General features: G+C 44.5%; 4 protein-coding genes across 4 annotated transcripts; 2 read left to right on the top strand and 2 right to left on the bottom strand.

The window, feature by feature from the left end:
• Nucleotides 1-3,973: 3,973 nt before the first annotated feature.
• Nucleotides 3,974-4,956, top strand: LOC123451058 (glycine-rich cell wall structural protein 1-like). Its single transcript, XM_045128073.1, has one exon. It carries the CDS (start codon nt 4,295-4,297, stop codon nt 4,682-4,684), a length of 390 nt encoding a protein of 129 aa, XP_044984008.1. The 5' UTR covers nt 3,974-4,294; the 3' UTR covers nt 4,685-4,956.
• LOC123450204 lies at nt 4,956-7,371 on the bottom strand. The gene is made up of 4 exons (XM_045127574.1): nt 6,754-7,371; nt 6,609-6,671; nt 5,620-6,542; nt 4,956-5,540 (listed from the first exon to the last, which is right to left on the bottom strand). Exons 1-4 carry the CDS (start codon nt 7,049-7,051, stop codon nt 4,956-4,958), a joined length of 1,869 nt encoding a protein of 622 aa, XP_044983509.1. The 5' UTR covers nt 7,052-7,371.
• A 1,016-nt stretch (nt 7,372-8,387) lies between these two features.
• LOC123447538 (caffeoylshikimate esterase) lies at nt 8,388-10,089 on the bottom strand. Its single transcript, XM_045124145.1, has one exon. The coding sequence runs from the start codon at nt 9,649-9,651 to the stop codon at nt 8,647-8,649; it is 1,005 nt and encodes a 334-aa protein (XP_044980080.1). The 5' UTR covers nt 9,652-10,089; the 3' UTR covers nt 8,388-8,646.
• A 4,333-nt stretch (nt 10,090-14,422) lies between these two features.
• LOC123451059 (cortical cell-delineating protein-like) lies at nt 14,423-15,163 on the top strand. The gene has a single exon (XM_045128075.1). It carries the CDS (start codon nt 14,532-14,534, stop codon nt 14,892-14,894), a length of 363 nt encoding a protein of 120 aa, XP_044984010.1. The 5' UTR covers nt 14,423-14,531; the 3' UTR covers nt 14,895-15,163.
• The last annotated feature ends 4,420 nt before the right edge of the window (nt 15,164-19,583 follow it).

Here is a 19,583-nt window from a genome sequence, read left to right on the forward strand (position 1 = left end):
TTTGGACTCCGTTCAAAATCCTCCTCTGAAAGAGGTCAAAAACATGGAAAACACAGGAACTGACACTTGGCACTGAGTTAATAGGTTAGTCCCAAAATATATATAAAAGGCATACAAAACATCCAAAGTTTGACAACATAATAGCATGAAACCATCAAAAATTATAGATACGTTGGAGACGTATCAGGCTCCGTCTGAGCTCCGTAGAAATACGATCTAGAGGTAAAAGTATGGTGTCTAGATCTGAGTTGCACGTGGCAAAAGTTGTCTCAAATCAGCCCTAGACCACCACTATATATAGGAGGGAGGGGGAGGAGGCTTGCCTTGAGGGCCAAGCCCTCAAGGGTGCGCTGGCCAAGGGAGAGGAGGAGTCCTACTCCAATCCTACTCCAATTAGGATTGGAAAGTGGAGTCTTTCTCTCCCTTCCCACCTCTTTTTTTTCTTTTGTATTCTTTCCTTGGCGCATAGGCCCTCTTGGGCTGTCCCAACAGCCCACTAAGGGCTGGTGCGCCACCCATAGGTCCATTGGGCTTCCCTCGGGTGGGTTGCCCCCCTCCCGGTGAACTTCCAAAACCCATTTGTCACTCCCGGTACAATGCCGGTAATGCCCGAAAACCTTCTAGTAACCAAATGAAGTCATCATATATATCAATCTTCGTCTCCGGACCATTCCGGAAACCCTCGTGACGTCCGCGATCTCATCCAGGACTCAGACAACATTCGGTAACCTCACATATAACTCAACTATACTAAAACATCATCGAACCTTAAGTGTGCAGACCCTGCGGGTTCGAGAACTATGTAGACATGCCCTGAGGCACTCCTCGGTCAATATCAATAGTGGGACCTGGATGCCCATATTGGATCCTACATATTCTCCAAATATATTATCGGTTGAACCTCAGTGTCAAGGATTCATATAATCTCGTATGTCATTCCCTTTGTCCTTCGGTATGTTACTTGCCCGATATTTGATCGTCGGTATCCGCATACCTATTTCAATCTCGTTATGGGCAAGTCTCTTTACTTGTTCCGTAATACAAGATCCCATGACTTACATTTAGTCACATTGCTTGCAAGGCTTGTGTGTGATGTTGTATTGCCGAGTGGGCCCCAAGATACCACTCCGTCACGCGCAGTGACAAATCCCAGTCTTGATCCATACTAACTCAACGGACACCTTCGGAGATACCTGTAGAGCACCTTTATAGTCACCCAGTTACGTTGTGATGTTTGATGCACACAAGGTATTCCTCCGGTGCCAGTGAGTTATATGATCTCATGGTCATAGGAACAAATACTTGACATGTAGAAAACTATAGCAATAAAACGACATGATCAATATGCTACGTTCATAGTTTGGGTCTAGTCCATCACATGATTCTCCTAATGATGTGATCCAGTTATCAAGTGACAACACTTGCACATAGTCAGAAAACCTTGACTATCCTTGATTAACTGGCTAGCCAACTAGAGGCTTGCTAGGGACATTGTTTTGTCTATGTATCCACACATGTATCTATGTTTTCATTCAATACAATTATAGCATGGATAATAAACGATTATCTTTAAACAGGAAATATAATAATAACTATTTATTATTGCCTCTAGGGCATATTTTTCCAACAATGGTCATAGGAACAGATACATTGACATGCAGAAAACAGTAGCAATAAACTGACACGATCATATGCTACGTTCATAGTTTGGGTCTTGTACATCACATCATTCTCCTAATGATGTGATCCCATTATCAAGTGACAACACTTGTCTTTGGCCAGGAAACCTTGACCATCTTTGATCAACGAGCTATTCAACTAGAGACTCACTAGGGACAGTGTGTTGTCTATGTATCCACACATGTATTTGAGTTTCCAATCAATACAATTCTAGCATGGATAATAAACGATTATCATGAACAAGGAAATATAATAATAACCAATTTATTATTGCCTCTAGGGCATATTTTCAACACCTCTGGTTCGTGTTCGGGAGCCTCGGGGTTGCCGTGTCCCTCAGGGGTCACGTTTCCCCATGTGCCGTGTGTGGAGCCCCTTCCCTTGTTTGCCTTCGAGCGCTTACGCGAGTTTTGGTGTTTTGAAGGATCTTCTGTGGGCTTATCGCCGTTATGCTTGGGTGTGGCATTATCTGTATCGTGAGGCGCGTCTACCATGTAAATATCGTAAGTAGGTGTTGGAGTCTACTTCCCGGTGTTTATGGGGGTGGGGTAGTAGGCCTCTTCGTCCATATGCTCAAGCTCTTTGGAGGCGTAGTCCAATGCGTCGGTTAAATCTTCGACGGTGGCAATTAAGTGGGTGGTGGGTGGGTTGTAAAAGTCCCCACAATCCACCTCGGAGCCGATCTTAGAACAAGTCGGACTTCGGGTAAGTGAGATTTGGAGCGACTGGATCTGGTCGAGCGTCTCGTTTAACATCGAGAGGCTGACCTGACCAATCCTTCGTGTGTCTTTGGAGTTAACCTCCGCGACTTCCGAGAAGGAAACCAATTCGACAATACCTGCTTCCCCTTGTCCACGCATATTGGTTGGTTCCAAGCTCGAGGCTTTCTCTCCGAGGAGCAGGGGCCAAGGCTATAGTCGGATAGGGGACCCGGAGACAAGGCTTCGGGGTTTTGTACTTCATTCGGCCGAAGCCCTGGGAACAGATTGCCCCGCAAGTCGGTGGAGATTTCGAACTCTCCGAACCTTATGAGGTGACCGGGGACAAAACCACCGATTTGGACAGGATGGCCGGTTAAGTTCGTGCTTGGCATGAAGCGGCCGAGCGCAGAGATGTGTTCGGGGCCGAAGATGCCCTCGACGCGGACTCGGTCGTTGATGATCAAATGAGCCATCGATCTGTGCGGTGATCCAACGGCAGAACTCTCAATGAAAGCACCAATGTCGGCGTCAAAACTGGCAGATCTCGGGTAGGGGGTCGCGAACTGTGGACCTTGGATCGATGGGTTGCAGGAGAGACGGGGAGACGATGTTTACCGAGGTTCGGGCCCTCTTAAGGAGGTAAAACCCCTACGTCTTGCTTGATTACATTGATGTGGATGATTACATAGTTGATCTACCTTGAGATCGTATATGCTAAACCCTAGATGATTCAGCCTCTACGTATAAGGGCTTCCGGTTTATATAGACACATGGGTCCCTAGGGTTACATGTTAACGACATAGATTAGGAGTAGAAGGACCAAATTGGTTATCCTGCCTTGGAGTGCACGCGTGTCTTTGAAGCTTTCCATCTCGTTCATGTAATCGTCAGATAATCTGGTTCTTCGATGACGCGGTCCATATGATCGGCTCATGAGGAATAACCCGACTGTCGAAGGACCCCTTAATCCAGAACTCCCTCGCTTCCACCAAAACATGGGGAAACTTTGCTACGTGTACAGGAGGGTTACGAGATGAGAGTATTATAGGGTGTTATGGCAGTTTTTTAATTGATCATTAGTAGAGGCATGGGCCCATCCCCTTAAAATCAAGGGGCATGTTTAGAAAATTTGAAAGGAGCACCTGGAACCCCGGTAAAAGCTTGTATTTCTAACATTCTGAAACATGGGGTCGGGTGGGTTTGTCCAATCCTGTGGAATCCGTAGAAAACTGCATGTCACGGGAACTTTTCCTCTGAAACACTGTTCAACTTTCCTTTGTCCCGAACGCTAGCCTTGGAAAATTTCCCGGAGGAACAACTTTGGTACGCTTTTCTCCTCCAAATTTCCGGTGAAGCGAACGAGGCCTTGTCCATCCCCTCCAATGTGGTGGGTTCCTGCTGCAGCTGTATGCTGTGTGCCGATCAGAGGAATCTGAAAATACGTGCTTTGACAAGATGATGGTAGTACCATTGTGTAGCCACGTGTCAATGACAGGTAGTGTAATACAACCAAATGTGTCTCTTTTTGCCAACATTTTTATGGATGTGACATATGCTGGTACTCCACTGTTCTTCTACAGATGTTCTACTCCCTCCGTCCGTCAAAGAGCGTACGTCTGGCTCCTAATTTTTTCCCAAAATAAGTGTACATCTGGCTCCCCCACTGGTAATTTTCCATTCACCCCCCCAGTCTACGCCTCGAGGTCACCGAACCGAGCTGCGACCCAATCCTCTCGTCCTCCCCCAAATCGAAGCCGGTCTTCCTCCTCTCCCCCAAACTCTCTCCCTCCCGATCCAATCCCACATCACAGAGAGTCAACCATCCAATCCAAGGCCATTGCTGGTCATGCAGAGATTAATGGCAGCCGATCCATATAAGCTGCCGCCGGTAGGGTGTGCATCGCACTGCATCCATGGAAGGCGGCGGAGGAACAGAAGCCGGCGGAGGAACAGAAGCCGGCGATGGCCAGCAAGGCAAGGCCGTCGCGACGGTCGGCGGCGGAACACGCGACCGCAGCGGATCTGGATCTGGAGGCCCTCGCCGTGTTCTGGCAGCCAGGTTCCATCCTCGTCCGCCCTCGAAGGTCAATCGGATTCGGCGGAGCGGCGTCGGAGCCAAAATTTCCAGGTACCTAGAGCTGCTAGACGGAGCAGTGGTTGGCGGTGGAGCGGCTCATGCGGCTGGGCAGGACGGCCCGGCGGCAAATGCTGGGCGAAACGGCGCACCGGCAGGTGCCGGGCAAGCTGGTCTTGGGGCTGACCAGGACGCCGTGGAGAAGACAAGCAATTCTACTACTCCGTGAGTACCAGTAGCTCTGTAAGTTTGGCGATGCAAGCTGTACTCCGTGAATGAATAATTAGTCCGACTTTAGTATACGAATTCCCTTTTGGAAACAAGCTGCAGTATAGGAATTCTCATGGGCTCACTTAATTTGTCAACCTGTATGGTAAGAGCATCCTTCCATGCCGTGATATTTGTTTCCCCTTTCAACTCTGCTTCCCGTCTGTTGGTAGATGACAGTGTCATCGTTGGTAGAGTACAATTTTCGGTTGCATAATCTAATATTACAACTTCTATTCGGCTAAGGCCTGCGTGACGCTCTCATATAGTTCGCGATCGCAGTCTAAAACATCAGGAAGATTTCCTGCTCGTTCTAGGCCATCCTTGTACATGTGAGGGATCTTGTAGTCATTGCTTCCACCTCTCTTCATGACCTCAATTAAGCAGCTTTGTAGTGTTAGGAAAATTCTGTTTATCTTATCGGCATCATAAGCATCATATTCATGCTGCACATTGTTTATTAGCTCATCTAAATTGTTAGACACCAGCCTATCAGACATGGACTGTAGTGAAGAAAATAGGCCAAGGTCTAGGATATTCATATCCAGTGAGTTCGAGGGCTGTTGCATGAGACGAATATCAAGCCCAGTTTGGGCAACAGCATTAAGAAAACCTGGATCATTACTTGGGACATGTGAGGGCGCATTGTCTTGCTGGATCCATATGGTCTCACCTGCGAGCTCTTGAGGCCAAACTGCTTGAATAGCCGGCAGCACCTTTTGAATCAAAAACTGCCTAGAAATTTCTCTGTTAACTGAGATTGTTTTCGTGATTAGTGTCCCTCTTGGACGGTAATCACTTTTCCTTGGTGCTGGCTCCTACAAACAACAAAGCCACTCAAGTTAGATTAAGTATTGATGTGCATAATAAATAAAATAAGTAAAGGTTGAAACTCACCTTTTTGATAAAGGGCCAAATGCCTATCTTTCCATCAAAAATGCAAATACCTTCTGCATTGTATCTAGGCCTGGCTATAGCAACCAAAAACATGATTTTGCCAATGGAGTTCTTATTTTGCACAGTCCTATGCGGGTCTTGTTTGGATGGCAGCTTGTAGAATTTCATGGTCTTCTGAGTGGTGTTAAACCACTTTTCATCTATATGGATTATATTCCGCATATCCCTGAACGTGGGCCTATTTTGCAGACTTTGCTGGTCAAACATAGAGAGACAAAACTGCAGCCTAGCCTTTTTGTTTGCTTCCTTCAAATATGGTTTTAGTGAGCTTGAATGCCTATCGAGCAAGCCGTCGGTAAACATCCTATGTAGTGTGGTCTTTTTCACACCCAAAGCTCTTGCGAGGCTGCGTATAGTTCTCCTTTGACTCCGAGGAATCTCAGCAACCATACTGAGGTCAACTACAATCCTTTTGCGCCCACATTTTTTTGGCTTCCTTGATCTTACATCAACGGGTACGCCTTGTCGAAGACACTCCTTCACTCTCCTCCAAACACGTCTGACCTTGTGCACTGAAACATGGAACATGTTTGCAACTTCTCTAGTTGTGGTCTTCTTTAATTTCCGATTGACACTTCTTGCTAGCAATTCTTCATAAATACCAGCCCTTTGCAAATCTGTTAAATTCTTGTATTTGTCATCATCATGAACTTGCTCATTATCTTGTTGCTCTTGCTCCACATCCATGTCTTCTTCTGGTGCTGAATCATCAAGCTCTTCTTCCTCAAATTGAATATCTATATCGCCTGCATACACACCATAGTCATCCTCGTCAACTTGAAGGTTCTGTAGAGCTTCATTCATTGCTTGCACTTCCTCTTCCATGCTTTGGAAAACGCCACCTTGGTCTTCTAGTTCATCGTCTATAAGATGAGATCATGTGAGTAGTTGAATAAGATTATAAATAAACATAAATTTATTTTACTAACCTGATTCATCCGGTTCATGCAGGTCCTCTTCGCCATGGGCAACATCGGGCTCATGTTCATCTTCTACCTCAAGAAATATTTTTAGATCGAAGTGAACAAGAAGAAGGATTGGACAAGAAGAATTGAACAGATTAGCAAGGAGTACCTGGGTCCATGTTTAGATCGAAGTGATGTTCGGGCTGGAGTTCTTCATGCAAGGCAGCTCCATCTTCTTCTTGTACAGCTTGCTCACCCAAGGCAGCTCCATCTTCTTCTTGTACAGCTTGCTCACCCAAGGCAGCTTCATCTTCTTCTTGTACAGGTTGCCAATTGAGATCAACAGGTTGCCAATTGAGATCAGGCAACCTGCCATCTTCTTCCTCTCCCTCATCTGGTGCTGCTAAGTTCAAGTCAATGGCCATGGCTAGTGTGTGTGTGTGTGTGTGGTCTACTGTTTGGTCCATGTAAGCTGGCTTTGTAGCTGGGATTAGACCCTTGGTCTCCCTTCTAATTTTTGTGGCGCCAAATACCTTTGTGGTTTACTAGTACTACAGCCGTTTGTGGCGCCAAATACCTTTGTGGTTTACTAGTACACTTGCTGGCGGGAAGCCATTTCATGAGCTGGGAGTATTTGGATTGCTTTTTGCTTGTTTGCATTAACTGCACACTATAATCGAAGCAACACAGCAGCTGCCCGCTGCTTAAATGAGGAGAGTAAGGGGTTTTATACAAAAATGCTTAATTTGTCTTCAAAATGCCAGATGCACACTCTTTGGCGGACGGAGGGAGTAGTAGATAATTGAAAACTGGATTGCTGCGAAGTAGTATCGACATTGAAGACTGGATTGGAGATTGGATTGTTCCGACAGATAGTATCAACGCAATTGCTTCACTTACGGAAGGTAGTAGCTACTACCCCAGTATACAAAATTTGCTACACTTAGGCCGCGCTTGGTTGCCCTGTATTTTAATACACGCGTATTAATTATACAGATGTATTTTACCGGCGGCTAAAAGATTTTAGGCGAAAGCAAAACGATGGAAGGAGATCTGTATTTTTTTACAGAGGTATTTGAAGCTAAACGATAATCCAAACAAAGCCTTGGGCTGCGTTTGAAATGGATGTAAACAAATACAGATGTATTTTTCTTACGGGTGTAACTTAGGCCCTGTTTGAAATCACCCAAATTATATAATCCAGTTTTTATAATCTATTATGTTTCCAAACATGACAGCTTATGGTGTAAATTATAAAAACTAGATGGATAGATTATTAAAAACTCATAAGCTACTCTATACCAGCTAAAATCAGATTATGGATTGCTAATGACCCATTACCCTTATAAAGTTAAAGATAATTACATTCCTACCACCGCCATCCTTCTCTTTTTTCAAAAAAAAAAAACAGAGGGCAGACAGGTCATTATGCAATGTAAAACCTTTATTACAGTTTATATAATCTGGCCTCCAAACATGTTCACTTAGATTATTTTTATAAACTAGATTATATAATCTATCTTTATAATCCAGATTATCATAATCTATTATGGTCCCAAACAGGGCCTTACTGGTGAAGAACGATTTGCAGGCGGAAATAATACGAGCGGATGGTGGTCTGTATTTTTTACAAAGGTATTTAAAGCAGGAACGACGTTCCAAACAAAGCCTTACAGATTTCTGCTACGTACTCCGGATTTCTCCTCAGAACACTGACCGTATTTCTGCTGGAAATTAAATCAGATCAGATAGGCAGCCCCACTACGGCACGGACTACCCCCCAACTCCCAACCACAAACCATGTAGACGATGAGCACGACATTTACATTGATGAGAAGCCATGACCACTTGCAAATACTCCACTACCCATGATACACCACGCCAGGACCAGATCACACATTTCATCATCAATATACGTACTCTTTTATTGCGCCCGTACTTGAATCTGCCACGGACCACACACACCCTACCCATGATCGACCGATCCAACTCCCCGAACAACACGCGCCTTCCCACCGGTACCCGACACGCACGGCCAGCGCGCAGCGCGTGAACCAACCAACTACTCGTGCTGCTGCTGCTGCTGCTGCGTACCGCCGGCGCCGGCGGCGGCTTTGGCCGCGCGGGCCTTGAGCCAGCCGACGACGTCGGCGAAGACCTCCTCGACGTTCTCCTCCGGCTCGCCGACGATCTGGTGCCACATCCCTGGGTACACGCGCAGCGTCTTGTCCCGGCTCCCCGCGCGGCGGTGCATCTCCTCGACGCACGCCGGGTCGCACACCGTGTCCTCCCCGCCGTGCACCGCCAGCAGCGGCAGCTCCACCTCCTCGAACCGCGCCTGCAGCTCCCGGCACACCCGGAGGAGCTCGAGCGCGGTGGCGGCGCGGGGCGGCGCCGTGGTGCGGCGCGGGCTGGCCAGCGCCAGCGCGCGCTTCCACCCCACCTTGAAGGACCGGCCGGGGATGTTCCCCCTGGTGAAGGCGACGTGCCATGTCGGCGCCACGGCGGCCGCCGCCCACAGCAGGTGCTCCAGCGGCCACGGCGGCTTGAACCGGGGGCTCACCCCGCACATGGCGCCGTTGAGCACCGCGCCGTCGCGCCACCGGGCCTTGTCCCTCAGGTGCAGCAGCAGCGCGATGGCGCCGCCGAGGGACTCGCCGTAGAGGAAGCAGGGGAGCGGGGGCGGGTGGTCGGCGCGGAAGGGGGCGAAGGCGGCCTCGCAGTCGTCCAGCACGGGGCCGATGTCCGGGATGTGGGCCTGGAGGCCCTCGGAGAAGCCGTGGCCCTGGTGGTCCACGGCGGCCACCGCGAAGCCCTGCTTGGCGAAGTGGACGGCCGTGAGGAGCACCATCCAGCTCGACTCGCCGGTGAAGCCGTGGACGACGGCGATGGCGCCGAGCACGGGGGCGTCGCCGCTCGGCACCCAGCGCTGCGTGAAGATGCGGAGCCCGCGCGGGTTGACGAAGGTGGAGGAGGTGTGCGTGACGCCGTGCCGCGCGTAGTACTCCTCGGCGGTCAGCCCGCCGAAGGGGCTCCGCTCGTCGGCCTCCGCCACCGGATGCACCATGCCGATGGCCGGCTTCTGTCCGAGCTCTGAGCGCTCGCCTTTCTTTGTTTAGTGGTGCGTTGTTGGAGTAGTAGATGCAAACGAGGGCGAGCGGAGGGTTATTTTTATTTGGTACTGGTACCAGACTAGTGGTTGCACGGCCGTGTCCGGCATCGATCGGCAAAGGCGGATGGGCCGATGACGGCTGATGAATGCCACTACTGTGCTGCGGTATGGTGTGGGTGTGCTACTGTGGTGCCCGTCGATTCGTGCTATCGAAAAATACTCGATTTGGATCTGTCACTCGGCGCAGAGGACACGACGCATTTAGTGGTCAGCGTACAGTGTGTAGACTTTACGGCAACTACTCGTTCCAAATCAGGTACCGGGAATTCAATTCTCGTCAACCAGATCTACTGATTTTCATTAGCGCGATGCTACGCGTGGGCGAAAAAGATCGTTCGCCTCATCTGTTTTTTTTTAAGATCCAACATCACATTCATCGATAATAACACAGAGCAATGGAAAACATAAGATGGTTAACGTTTAGGCTGGTCATAGTGAGGAGTACTCCCTCCGTTTCTAAATATAACTACATACGGATGTATATAAACATGCATTAGAGTATAGATAGATTCACTCATTTTGCTCCGTATATAGTCTCGTAGTGAAATCTCTTCAAAGACTTATAGTCTTCTAGTGGAGTATTTAGGAACGGAGGGGGTATCATATAGTAGTATCATGCATATGATACTATTGTATGATACTACCTCCATAATGCATAGTATCATAAACATATCATTTAACATGTTATGGTATCTACCTATGTAACTCTAACCCTCTTTTTCTTCATTAATTATCTGCCACGTCAGTATGTTTGCTAGTCCTAAGTATATAATACTCCCTCCTTTCCGGTTTATAGGGCTCATCTCAAAATTTTCAGATTCCCATTATATTAGGCTCATTTTGAGTCTAAGTGAGTTAAAGTGTTTTGAGTCTCACGCCATATTTAATTCATAGAGTTTAGAGAAAGGAGATGAGTGGCTATGTATGCATCTTTTTTACATCCACCATGCAAGTCCAATGAAAGAAAGGATGCTACATTTATTGCCTTGGAAATTGAATATGTGAGAAATATTCCATTGGCTAGTTTAAACTAGTGTCATTCGCTCACAATTCATCTTGATTGATGAGATTTCATATTTGAGCCATATAAACCGAAAAGGAGGGAGTACTACCTAAGTTATTCCCACTATGGCCAGCCTTAGGATCAACAGATCCGAAGATCAAAGAAAAAGAAAAAGAAAAATAGCACACGTAAAAAGTTGCAGCCTAACACTCCAAACAAACCACACTAGGCAGCGCAGCTTCGACTCCGACGACGAATAATGGTGAAAAACAAGGTGAGGTTGGCGTCATTATGGGTCACCGAACGGACCGCCTTTCACGCGTCATCGTATACCACCGGTCCCCCGCCGCGGCTTCACTTCACGGCACCAGACAATCGAGACACATCCAGGACACGTCGGAGAAGAAGAGACGGCTACCATGACCAAGGCCACGCCTCGGATATTGCTCATCGCTGTCATCGTTGCCACAGAAGCCACTGTGCACGTTGAGTCATAGGAAGCACCAAAGGGATCACAGACATCAAGACGATGCCCTAAAGAGGACGCCACCGCCCGACCCTACAACAAGATGTCGGCTTTCATCCGAAGGACTTGATCCGAAGGAACTGGTTGTGAGATTCCCAACGACACCTCCAAGGAGGATAGTAACGCTCACAAGCGCCGTCGACGTCGGCCGATCAGCATCGCCCAGGCTTTCGCTTGAGCAAACACTGTCGCACAGCAGGCCAAGGTCGACTCGTACCTCCATTGAACGTGCACCCCCATACAGCGAGCACGCCACTGCTGTGCAGGGCCACCAACAAGCCTTCCGACGACGGGCCTGCAAAGACTAGATCGGCTCCTGCACCCCGCGTACAATTTTAAAAAAGTGAACAAATTTGGAAGCGCAAATAATCTTTTAAAGTACAAACATTTTTTTCAATTTTGAGAACAAAAACTTGAAAAGGAGAAGAATTTTGAAAAACCCCAAACAAAGTTGAAAGCGCAAACATATTTTTGAAGCACGAATATTTTTGCATTTTGAGAACAAATTTTGAAACCGAGAACAATTTTAAGAAAACATGGACAAATTTGGAAGCGTGAATAGTTTTTTAAATACACGAACATTTCTTGAATCTTGAGTACAAAATTTCGAAAAACCCCAAACAAATTTGAAAGAGTCAACAATTTTCTAAAGAACGAACTTTTTTGAATTTTGAGAACAAATTTTGAAACCGAGAACAATTTAAAAAAACTTGAACTAATTTATAAGAGCAAACAATTTTTAAAATACACAATTTTTTTGGAAAACATAAACAATTTCTTACTCTATAAACAAATTTGAATACAGAAGCATTATACAAACATAGAACATTTTTTTGTAAGAAAGAACATTTTTTGAAATTTGTGATTTTTTTGGAATGGGAACATTTTTTGAACTTATACACACTTTTTAAAACAGGAACAATTTTGGAACTTACGTACGTTTTTTGAAACTGCAAATATTTTTTAGAAATTGAAGAGTATTTTTTAAACTTCCCGATCATTTTAAAATCATGAATAATTTTAGAGTTGGCGAACAAAATTTGAATAACTTTTCAATTTGTGAACAATTTTTTAAAAAAGAGAAACATTTTTTGTAAAACAGGATTTTTTTTCTAAAAATGTGAAAATAATAACATTTTTCTAAAAATTGTGAACAATTTATGAAAAACGGAACATTTTTTGAAAAATCATGCAGTTTTTTGAATACGAGAACAATTTTTGAAACACGAACATTTTCCAAAAGATGAACACATTTTGGAAGCAGGAACTTTTTTGAAGCACGGGCATTTAAATATAAACTATGAATATGAGAAGATTTTTCGAAATTCAAAACAAAAATTATAAAATGTCAAACAGAAAAATAGGAAAAGGAGAAAGGAACAAAAGTGAAGGAAAAATTTAAAAAGGAAAGAAAAACTTTTTTTGAGAAAAAGAACATTTTTTTTAAATGGCGAACAGTATTTGAAAATATCGGACATTTTTCTAAAATACCGAACATTTTTGGAAGCTAGGAATGTTTTTGAAAAACGGCAAATATTTGAAATTTAGAACATTTTTATAAAATCATGAACATTTTCTGAATTTCAAGAAATTTTGCAAACACGAACTTAGGTTAAAAAATAACCATACAAAAAAATAAGAAAAAGAAACATAATCACAAAAACGAATAAACCAAAAAGAAACAGGAAAAGGACAAAAAATGAAGCAGAAACCGAAAGTACCTGCAGAGGAAGATGGGCCGGCCCAGTTTGTCGCGCACGTGTGCGTTTGCCCTAGGGTTTTCCGAAACGGAGAGGGTCCAATACATGGAGGTCCTCGTGGGCTTGATGAGGCTCAATCATCGTGTGAAATTGGCCCAATTAACCAGAGGCCACCTAATTTTCTAGTCGTGTAGTTGCTCGTTAGCACAAGAGACCAAGTTAGCGAGAAGTGCAACACAAACATTGACCGGACAACCAATAAGACCCCAAACAGATGATCTAACGACCAAAATCGGTAGTGACGTGAGAAGGCTGGGTTTAGGATCTATTTTAATGTTCTAAAAATATATAGCTCTTACATCACTTGCTCCGACTCGTAGCACACCCACTGTGTACCGTGTCAATCGCTAGCCACCAACGACTTGCGGTTGGGTCCGGCACCACATCCTCAAAGACCAAATCATCATACTCATCCTCCGCAATCCCAGGCTCGGCTGTCGGTTCATCCAACTCCTTTTGTACCTACGATCAGCACGAGGAAGGTTCCGCCATCTTAAACCCTAGGGCAAACCCCAGGAGTAAACGGCCTTCAACAAACCCTAAACTTCAACCAAGCCAAGGCCGTGCAGCAACCCGAGATCGCCCCGTGATCAACCTGAACGTAGAGGACAGAGGAGGGGCGCGGTGGCGAGGTGGATCTCCACGACGGCGCAGTCGCCGATAGGAGGGAGCCCTAATGATAATGAGAAGAGAAAAAGCGATGCAATAATAAGCCTAGGTAAAAAAATCAGTACTATAACTAGTTTTTTGGAAGAGGCAATCTGGTGTGTAATCAACTCAATGAGGCGGTGGCATATCGTCCTTGTCGATAATGCATCACCCCGAGTGAGTGGAGCGGCGGGAGCAATCGATTCATCTTTTGAATCGCTTGCACGAGTGGCGACGACGCGGCTATCTGCGCCGGCATGTCGGCTAACTTGCTTTGGAACGAACCATCGTATTTGTTCCATCATGTGGCAGCGCGTATGTATGTATCTACCATTCTAGCTACAACCGAAGGGAAAGGCGTCAATAGCTAGTGGAGGCTCCGGCCGGCTTGTTTTGGCACGTACACGGTGCTCGTTGAGTTGTAAAGTTGCACAATACAGCAGCCGCTAGCCAGCACTCCATCTGCAAGAAACATAACAAGGATCAGTGCTACAATAGAGGCCCTGGTAATGGTGCGCCCGTTGAGTGGATACCATCGATCGTTCTGCAAAACGTGCCGCCGCTACTCGTCTCACGTTCACACACGCGCGCGCCACTACGAGCTGCCAGCAAAATATCTCCTGGGACACCTAGCTTATTCCACCACCGGCCATGCATCAAACCCACTCACGCAGATAAGAATTTGACTATAAATACACAGCCATGCCAGAATGGCCATCCCACACCAGACCCTGCATCGAGCTACAAAGCTACAACCTACAAGAGCACCACTAAAGAGAGATCGATATACACAGCCCATACGTACGTGCACTTCCACTGCCGGACTTGCACCGAAGCAATGGCCACCAAATCCACGGCTTGTTTCCCGGCGCTCTTCCTGGCGCTGAACCTGCTGCTGGTCGCCGGCGTCCGCGGCCAGGCCCCCGCGGGCGGCCGGAACCCGTGCCCGACGAACGCGCTGGCCGACCTCAAGGTGTGCGCCGACGTGCTGGTGCTGCTCAAGCTCAAGATCAACGTGCCGGCCAACCAGCAGTGCTGCCCGTTGATCGGGCAGCTCGTCAAGCTCGACGTCGCCGCCTGCCTCTGCGCCGCACTCAAGCTCAACGTCATCGGCATCCCTATCAACCTGCCGCTCGACGTCCCCCTCGTCCTCAACTACTGCGGCCGCAACGCAACAGCCGCCGGCTCCAACTGCTCCTGAAGCATATATACGCGCGGACAGAATGCCCATGCATGCATGCATGAACTACCTACGTGCGTGCGTGCGTGCGTTATTGGTGTTGCTTAATTTACATTCTCACATGTATGCCATAGGTTTGTTGTATCCCAAGATGTTTCGTTGATTGGCATGCCGATCGATGAACATCCCGAAGGGAAATCACAAGAGTTGTTTGTGTTTTATACTGCAAATAATAAACGTTCCTCCAGTTTGTCAACTGCATGTGGCTGCTGATTTCTCCGGTGTACGTCCAAGCGTAAATGTGAATATGTGATCTCCTCTCTATTGATATGCATGGTTTTTCAATTTCAGTGTGATTTCACTGAAATTTCATGAATTTCAGTTACATATTGAAATAGCTATCTTTCGGTGAAAACATTTCACTAATTTAGGTAGCGTACACAAATTCAAATTAATGATTTGGTTTTCAAGATATTTGGCTGGATCCCAATGAAGTACAAGTATTTTTTTTGATCCGTTGTCCGAGACCACTAATTAGCATATGTAGCAATACCTAGAAGAAGAAAAGCTTGCGTTTTCCCTCAAAACTGTTAGCTGGCTCCTTTTCTTGGGTTCAAATTATCGTGGAGCTCACATGATGATCTATGACTCTCTTCATCAGCAATGGTCGATGCTCTGGCTATGTGCGACCTTAGCATGGCCTTAGCACGGCGACTTTTTGAATTTTCATTATCACAAAGTTAACAATGCAGATGTATGGATTGAAGGAAGCCTTTCCTCTCAGGTCGCTCTCGGGCGACTCTCGAGGACCCCCACCGCCACCCTCCTAGTCCACCTCCTCCACGCCCCTACCCCTCGTTGTCGTTGGAGGAGGCCTCCAGGCTAAGCCCCTCGGCGAACGGTGGCCGCAAGCCCACGCTCTGCTCTCCCCGCACCATCAGCCTCCTCTGGGGGTCCAAATCGAATGCCTCCCGACCTTCCTACACAGAGTTGCCAGATGCCCGCCAGACAATGCGTGCTAGCCCTTCATCGATGGCCGCCGCTACATGTTCCTCATTGTCATCGTTGGGATTGGCTCCCATGTTGCTCGCTAGATCCCGCCACGACCACTAGTAGAAAACAGGGCTTTCTGCCAGCTCGATTTACACATTAGTCCCGGTTCGAACGGCAAGGGCGCCGGTCTGACATCGTTCCCGGTTCAAATGCTCGAACCGGGACTAAAGGGTTTGGAGGCTTTAGTCCGGGGACTAAAGTGTAGACCTTTAGTCCCGGTTCGAACCACGAATCCGGACTAAAGGGGTTCTGAATTTTTGTTTTTTTTCTATTTTTCTATTTTCTGTTTGTAGTTTCTGTTTTAAATTGCTTATATCTTTTAGGATATTTGATGTTTTTGAGTGATTCTTTTTGCATTAGATTCAAAATTTTGTCTAGTTTATGTTTGTGCCATTAGTTTTCAAATTTGAAAGGCTTAAATCTGAATTTGTTCAAATTTCCTTCAAACCCAGATTGTGAATAACTTGAGTTTACAAATAGTTTTTAATTTAATTCTTTTTGCTCCTAGTCATGTGTTAGATTGTTGTCACAGTAAGATTTACTTGGTTATTTTTAGAATAATTTAAATTAGGATTTTAACTAAAACAATATTGTTTTGCTTATATAGTTGTTTTAGTCATTTAATTGTTGTTTTATTATTATTTTTAGTTAGTTCTTTTTGTAGATTTTAACATGTTGTAGTATGGTGCATATTGAATGCACAAAAATTCTAGAGCTGAAATAGTTTTAAAAAAATGCCTTTGTAACAGACGAGTTCTCGTCCGAAACCTTGATACTTAGAATGAGATGATCCAGTTTGTACACGAAGTGCATCCAGTCTTTGCCATAACTCTCTCAACTTTGTAGCACAAGCTATGTGGGTGAAATGATGATACCATGCCAAGTTTCAACCTTTTCAGATTTCATTTATCGAGCTTTTCAATTTCAGGGTCATTTAGCTCAAAAAATCATTAAATGCATGAAAAATAGCAAATGAAGTTATAAAGGGTTGGAATTTTAGGATGTGGTTTTGAATGGTGTATATTGAATGCACAAAAAGTGTGGAGTTGAAATAAGTAAAAAAACGAAATGCCTTTGTAGCAGATGGGTTTCGTCTGAAACCTTGATACTTCGAATGAGATGGTCCAGTTTGTACACGAAATGCATCCAGTTTTTGCCATAACCTCTCAACTTTTTAGCACAAGCTATGTGGGTGAAATGATGATACCATGCCAACTTTCAACATTTTCAGAGTTTATTATAGTGCATTTCAATTTCAGGATCATTTAGCTCAAAAAAATGATTAAATGCATGAAAAATAGCAAATGAAGTTAGAAAGGGTTACTCTCGCTTGGTTAACCTTAGTTGTGACTCTAGTGGGGACGGTGCTAGCATATATTGTCGACGGTATGATTGGACTCTTCGCTAAAGGGGGATTTTGAAATTTTCAAACTCTACCCCTTGTACCGTCATTTTTAGTTCTCTAGAAAATAAACAAAAATGATAAATCTTCAAAAAATAAAATTCTTTGAGATGTAGTTAGGTTTTAGTGTCTAGTTGGTATAGAAATTTTGAGATATGAATTTTGACCATTTTTGCAAAAAAGGAAAATAAATTTAAACGATCATAACTTTTGCATACGACGTAAAAAAAGTTTAATATCTAAAAAAAAATTAGAGAAAAATTGGGACTCGATTTCACCCGGGCTTGCCCAGTGAAGTTTTCTCACATGCTCAAAATTCCAAAAGTAAAGAAAGTTATTTCAGAAAGAATTTTTTTCCAAAAAAATCAGAAAATAATAATTTTATTTAAAAATAAATAAATGATGTCATATTTGGATTCATCACATTTTTCTGATAATAATGGATATATTATTTGTCAAATTTAGATTTACATATTTAAAGATATTAATTATGCCATATTAAATGAATAAATGGCAAAAAACGAATAAAATATTAGGATGTTTTCATTGAAATTCACTATTATTACTACTTATTTTGTTTATTTTAACAATTGGTTGGAATTCAAAAAATTAAATCGTGTGACATGACATCAAGACCTAAGGTTGTTTAGGATTGATAGCTTACTATTGTCACGAAAACAACAAGTGCAGACTTAACAACTAGGGATGATAGAACCAGAAAGTTAAGCGTGCTCGGGCTGAAGCAGTGAGAGGATGTGTGACTGGTCGGGAAGTTAGATGATTTAGAATAAGTGCTCTACGGTGGAGCAGTGAGGATGGGTGATTAGAGATTAAATTGGGGGCATCTACAACCGGGGCTAAAGGGCCATTTTCTACTCGACGCGTGCTGCTCAAAGTTATCTGCTTCAGCGGGTGCTCAGCAAAACGCAAAAAATTGACCCAAAAGCAAAACTAGTTCACAAAATGAACTATCCGCGAAAACCCAACTGGTCCTTTTTTGTGACGTCTTTGTCTTGAGCGTCACACTAGTGTCACACTACACTGTGTGACGCCCGACACTATGTTGTGAGACGTCCGAGACCTAGTGTGACGCCTAAGGCATAGGCGCCATATTACACTGTGTGGCGTCTAAGGCAAAGGCGCCACACATTGTAGTGTGGCGCCTAACTATCGGGCGCCAAACAAAAGGGTCAGCTGCGTCATTTTTTTTCAAACGTGGTTCTGTTTGTGAAATACTTTCGCTCCTCGATCAAATACTTCCACATAAAAGGATGATCATGAACCAAGTTCTGTTTTTATTACAACTGGTGTTCTCTATACTATCATAATTGATGAATTGATTGAAAGTTTTTCGTGCAAAAAATTTAAGAAGCACAAGGAATAGATTTGAAGTTTTTCTTGCAAAAACATTTAAGAAGAACACTGAGTAGATTGTGAAGAGGATAAGACGAGAATAAACATGATCAAGAAGCACAAAACTAATGGTCATGTAGCTACCACTAATTATCAACATGATCATCATTAACCGGCTCATTTTTTAGGGCTAAAAGTAGCTTTAAGACTATAATGTTCATGGGTATTACTCCTATAATGGATGTAGGAGTATCCGCCTCATGAAGGGCCTTTAAGGGCGAGCGTATCATCCGCGCCATCAGTTATGTGGTGGCGTGCCGCGCTTCGGGGCTCTCTGCGCCGTCCGATCGGTTCAAGCGCTCCTACTTGTTCGATGAACGTTTAGGTCATTGACTTGAGGGAAAGTTGTTACTTTTATAAATTTGTGCACTTGAGACTCATCAACTTCCTAACAGAGAGGAAGCAATGAACACCAATGATTAGATGTCAAGATAAAATAAATATCTTATGCACTCTAGAATTTCTATTTGCTCGTTACTAATCATACATTACAAACATATATAGGGGGTATTTATCCCTTCTAGTTTACCTCATATTTAAAGGATTCCGGTTTAAGTAAGAATCCATTCCATAATCATGCCTTGAATACAGACAACTTTACTTAACTTTTAACTTTTCAAACAATCTACAATTTAAATTTAGAGGCTACAAGTTAACTTTTGAAGGACAAGTGTTAGGATTATATAAAAGAGCATTTGTAATAACTTCAGCAATCTTACATTATTTTACTTATGCAAATTAAACTAAATGGTAGAACAAATTATTTTAGTTGAGATTATACTATAATAGAATAAACTAAATAGGTACAAAATTTTGGTACAAATACTTACTTTATCTTCACT

Source organism: Hordeum vulgare, chromosome 4H, assembly GCF_904849725.1.
Source record: "Hordeum vulgare subsp. vulgare chromosome 4H, MorexV3_pseudomolecules_assembly, whole genome shotgun sequence".
NCBI classification, from domain to species: Eukaryota; Viridiplantae; Streptophyta; class Magnoliopsida; order Poales; family Poaceae; genus Hordeum; species Hordeum vulgare.

Excerpts from the sequence above, each read along its gene's own strand:
- LOC123451058 (XM_045128073.1), top strand. The coding sequence starts at position 4,295 with ATGGAAGGCGGCGGAGGAACAGAAGCCGGCGGAGGAACAGAAGCCGGC.
- LOC123450204 (XM_045127574.1), bottom strand. The coding sequence starts at position 7,051 with ATGGACCAAACAGTAGACCACACACACACACACACACTAGCCATGGCC. Across the intron at positions 6,672-6,753 it reads CGATCTAAACATGGACCCAG|AAGATGAACATGAGCCCGAT; the intron begins GTACTCCTTGCT and ends TTCTTGAGGTAG. Across the intron at positions 5,541-5,619 it reads TTTGGCCCTTTATCAAAAAG|GAGCCAGCACCAAGGAAAAG; the intron begins GTGAGTTTCAAC and ends TGTTGTTTGTAG.
- LOC123451059 (XM_045128075.1), top strand. The coding sequence starts at position 14,532 with ATGGCCACCAAATCCACGGCTTGTTTCCCGGCGCTCTTCCTGGCGCTG.
- LOC123447538 (XM_045124145.1), bottom strand. The coding sequence starts at position 9,651 with ATGGTGCATCCGGTGGCGGAGGCCGACGAGCGGAGCCCCTTCGGCGGG.